The sequence below is a fragment of the Xiphophorus couchianus genome, chromosome 2 (genome assembly GCF_001444195.1).
Source record: "Xiphophorus couchianus chromosome 2, X_couchianus-1.0, whole genome shotgun sequence".
In the NCBI taxonomy this organism is placed as follows: Eukaryota; Metazoa; Chordata; class Actinopteri; order Cyprinodontiformes; family Poeciliidae; genus Xiphophorus; species Xiphophorus couchianus.
The window spans coordinates 14578621-14581976 of NC_040229.1; the positions used below are offsets into that span (position 1 = coordinate 14578621).

The following is a 3356-nucleotide window of genomic DNA, read 5'->3' on the forward strand; positions in this document are numbered from 1 at the left end:
TGCACAGACCTGGCCCTATGCTTTATCAAATCAGAGGACTCCAAAGTGCTTTAGACTACATTCAATCTTTCACCCATTTATGCACACATTCACATATTGATGATGGTAAACTACTTTGTAGCCACAGTTGCCCTGTGGACAACTGATAGAAGTCATTCAATTGGCATCAGCTCTGACCACCACCAAAAGGCATGGCGGGTCAAGTGTCTTGCCCAACAGCAACATTTCTAATAACCACTTGTTACCACTAATATATTTGGAATACTATTTCTGAACGCACAATATGTCAAACTTTGATGTAGATGAGCTACACTGCAAGTATGGAAGGCTAGAACATGTACGTTTATCATCTAACACAGAAAATGGAGACTACAGCATCATTCAAACACCATAGCCTACATGAATAATGTTGTTGACCATATCTAACCTTTAATTGCCACAGTGTACTTATGTGCATTTTTCCAACAAGACAATGCACATAAGTCACAAAACTCAACTTATCTCAAACTGGTTACTTGAAAGTTCACTGTACTCCAATCATGGCATCCACAGTCACCAGATTACAAATTCAATAGAGCATCTCAGGGATGTAGTAGCTTATTTCATTACATTTTCCTAAGCAAAGTGCCTTTGTGTGTCATGAAGTGCGGGTGGTGAGAGTGGTGAGGCAGAGGCAGCGGACCCAGGTATGATGAATACGGTGATTTTAATGAAGAAAACCAGTCAAAACAACGAACAGCAGGCACATGGAAACACTGACGACAAAGAAGCTAACATTGACGAGGACCCGACGAGGAACAAGGAACACAGGTGGAGTTAAATACACGGGAGGGTAATCTCAGAGACGAGACACACCTGGGAACAATCAAGGGGAGGACAGGACAACGAAGAGACTTACGGACACAGAAAACTCTAAATAAACACAGAAAAACACAGATCCTGACAGTACCCCCCCCTCAAGGGCGGCTACCAGACGCCCACAAAACAAAAACACAACAAGGGTGGGCGGAGGGGCGCTGGACGGGGGGCCAGAGTCCAAACTAACAAAAAACAACCCACAGGGTGGGCGGAGGCGGGAACCACGGAGGTGGTCCGGCGGTCGCCCGCGGCGCTGGAGGCGAGAACCCCAGAGGCGGTCCGGTGGCCGTCCGCGGCGCTGGAGGCGAGAACCCTGGAGGCGGGAACCATGGAGGCGGTCCAGCGGCCGTCCGTGGCGCTGGAGACGTGAACCACGGAGGCGGTCCGGCGGCCGTCCGTGGCGCAGGGGGCGGGAACCCTGGAGGCGGGACCCGCGGAGGCGGTCCAGCGGCCGTCCGCGGCGCTGGAGGTGGCAATGGGGAGTCCCGGGGGCCGCCCACAGACGGCGATGACGCGCCCCTCGAGGCAGGGTCTCTGGTGGAGCACAGGGGGTCTGAGTTGCAGGAGTCGGGGTCTGAGTCTCAGGAGGATCGTAGGGAGTCGGGGTCTGAGTCTCAGGAGGATCGTAGGGAGTCGGGGTCTCGGAGGGAACGCAGAGGGTCGGGGTCTCGGAGGGAACGCGGAGGGTCGGGGTCTCGGAGGGAACGCGGAGGGTCGGGGTCTCGGAGGGAACGCGGAGGGTCGGGGTCTCGGAGGGAACGCGGAGGGTCGGGGTCGGAACGCAGGGAGTCTCTGGAGGAACACAGGGGCGGAGCCTCGGGGCCGGCTGCGGAGGTGAGCCGGGGCGGAGCCTCGGGGCCGGCTGCGGAGGCGAGCCGGGACGGAGCCTCGGGGCCGGCTGCGGAGGCGAGCCGGGGCGAAGCCTGGGAACCGGCTGCGGAGGCGAGCCGGGGCGAAGCCTGGGAACCGGCTGCGGAGGCGAGCCGGGGCGAAGCCTGGGAACCGGCTGCGGAGGCGAGCCGGAGCAAAGCCTGGGAACCGGCTGCGGAGGCGAGCCGGGACGAAGCCTCGGGACTGGCTGCGGAGGCGAGCCGGGACGAAGCCTCGGGACTGGCTGCGGAGGTGGCGGCTCAGGAAAGCGACGAGGGACCGGATCTGCCGGCGGCTCACGTCGCCGTCTCCGGGCTGACCGCGGAGGTGGCGGCTCCGGAAAGCGACGAGGGGCCGGGTCCATCGGCGACTCACGTCGCCGTCTCCGGGCTGACCGCGGAGGTGGCGGCTCCGGAAAGCGACGAGGGGCCGGGTCCATCGGCGGCTCCCATCGCTGTCCCCGAGCTCGCAGCGGAGGAGGTGCTTCCGGAAAGCGACGAGGGGCCGGGTCCACCGGCGGCTCACGTTGCTGTCTCCGGGCTGACCGCGGAGGTGGCGGCTCCGGAAAGCAACGAGGGGCCGGGTCCATCGGCGGCTCCCATCGCTGTCCCCGAGCTCGCAGCGGAGGAGGTGCTTCCGGAAAGCGACGAGGGGCCGGGTCCACCGGCGGCTCACGTCGCTGTCTCCGGGTAGACGGCGGAGGAGGTGTCCCCGGAAAGCGACGAGGGGCCGGGTCCACCGGCGGTTCACGTCGCTGTCTCCGGGCAGACAGCGGAGGAGGTGTTTCCGGAAAGCGACGAGGGGCCGGTTCCACCGGCGGCTCAGGTCGCTGGCTTCCCGGACGAAGGAATCGACGGGGGCCGTATCCGGGGGGTGCTAACACCAGCCTTGTTCCCCGGAAAAGCTCCCGCTGCAGGTCGGCGAGAGCTTCAGCTAGCTCCCTGTCCTCCCTGCTGGATCTCCGCCTCGGTCCGCTCTGCTTTTTCGGAGGGAACCTCACTCCAGCTGGGTCCATAATAGCGAGCCTCACCGTTTGGTCTGGTCGGGTCCTTCTGTCATGAAGTGCGGGTGGTGAGAGTGGTGAGGCAGAGGCAGCGGACCCAGGTATGATGAATACGGTGATTTTAATGAAGAAAACCAGTCAAAACAACGAACAGCAGGCACATGGAAACACTGACGACAAAGAAGCTAACATTGACGAGGACCCGACGAGGAACAAGGAACACAGGTGGAGTTAAATACACGGGAGGGTAATCACAGAGACGAGACACACCTGGGAACAATCAAGGGGAGGACAGGACAACGAAGAGACTTACGGACACAGAAATCTCTAAATAAACACAGAAAAACACAGATCCTGACATTGTGTTGTGTAATACAAAATGTATAGATTTCCAGATGAACTTCAAATATTACCTCATTCTTGATGTATGCAGTCTGGGTTCTGTTTTTACTCCAAATCATGCATGTATTTTGATATAAGACAAATTGTAGCCATCGGTGTTACTAAAACATAAAGACTACAGGAAGCTGGGGGTTCCAGTTGTTTTGAAACATTGTCTTTGATTGAAATCCTTGCCATGGAGCATGACATGAGCATTTCCTCTTCGTTCTGCTATTATCAGCCA

The 3356-nt window shown here is 58.3% G+C and overlaps 1 protein-coding gene across 1 annotated transcript; it reads left to right on the forward strand.

The window, feature by feature from the left end:
* The first annotated feature begins 1366 nt into the window (after positions 1–1366).
* On the forward strand, positions 1367–2836 carry LOC114152596 (loricrin-like). Its single transcript, XM_028030536.1, has 3 exons — positions 1367–1490; positions 1909–2280; positions 2506–2836. Exons 1-3 carry the CDS (start codon positions 1367–1369, stop codon positions 2787–2789), a joined length of 780 nt encoding a protein of 259 aa, XP_027886337.1. The 3' UTR covers positions 2790–2836.
* Positions 2837–3356: the final 520 nt, after the last annotated feature.

What these genes read in the sequence shown, in the direction of transcription:
- LOC114152596 (XM_028030536.1), top strand. Translation starts at nt 1,367, where the DNA reads ATGACGCGCCCCTCGAGGCAGGGTCTCTGGTGGAGCACAGGGGGTCTG. An exon ending in TCTCAGGAGGATCGTAGGGA is followed by an intron (nt 1,491 to 1,908) that starts GTCGGGGTCTCG and finishes CCGGCTGCGGAG; the next exon opens with GCGAGCCGGGACGAAGCCTC. An exon ending in TCTCCGGGCTGACCGCGGAG is followed by an intron (nt 2,281 to 2,505) that starts GTGGCGGCTCCG and finishes CAGACAGCGGAG; the next exon opens with GAGGTGTTTCCGGAAAGCGA.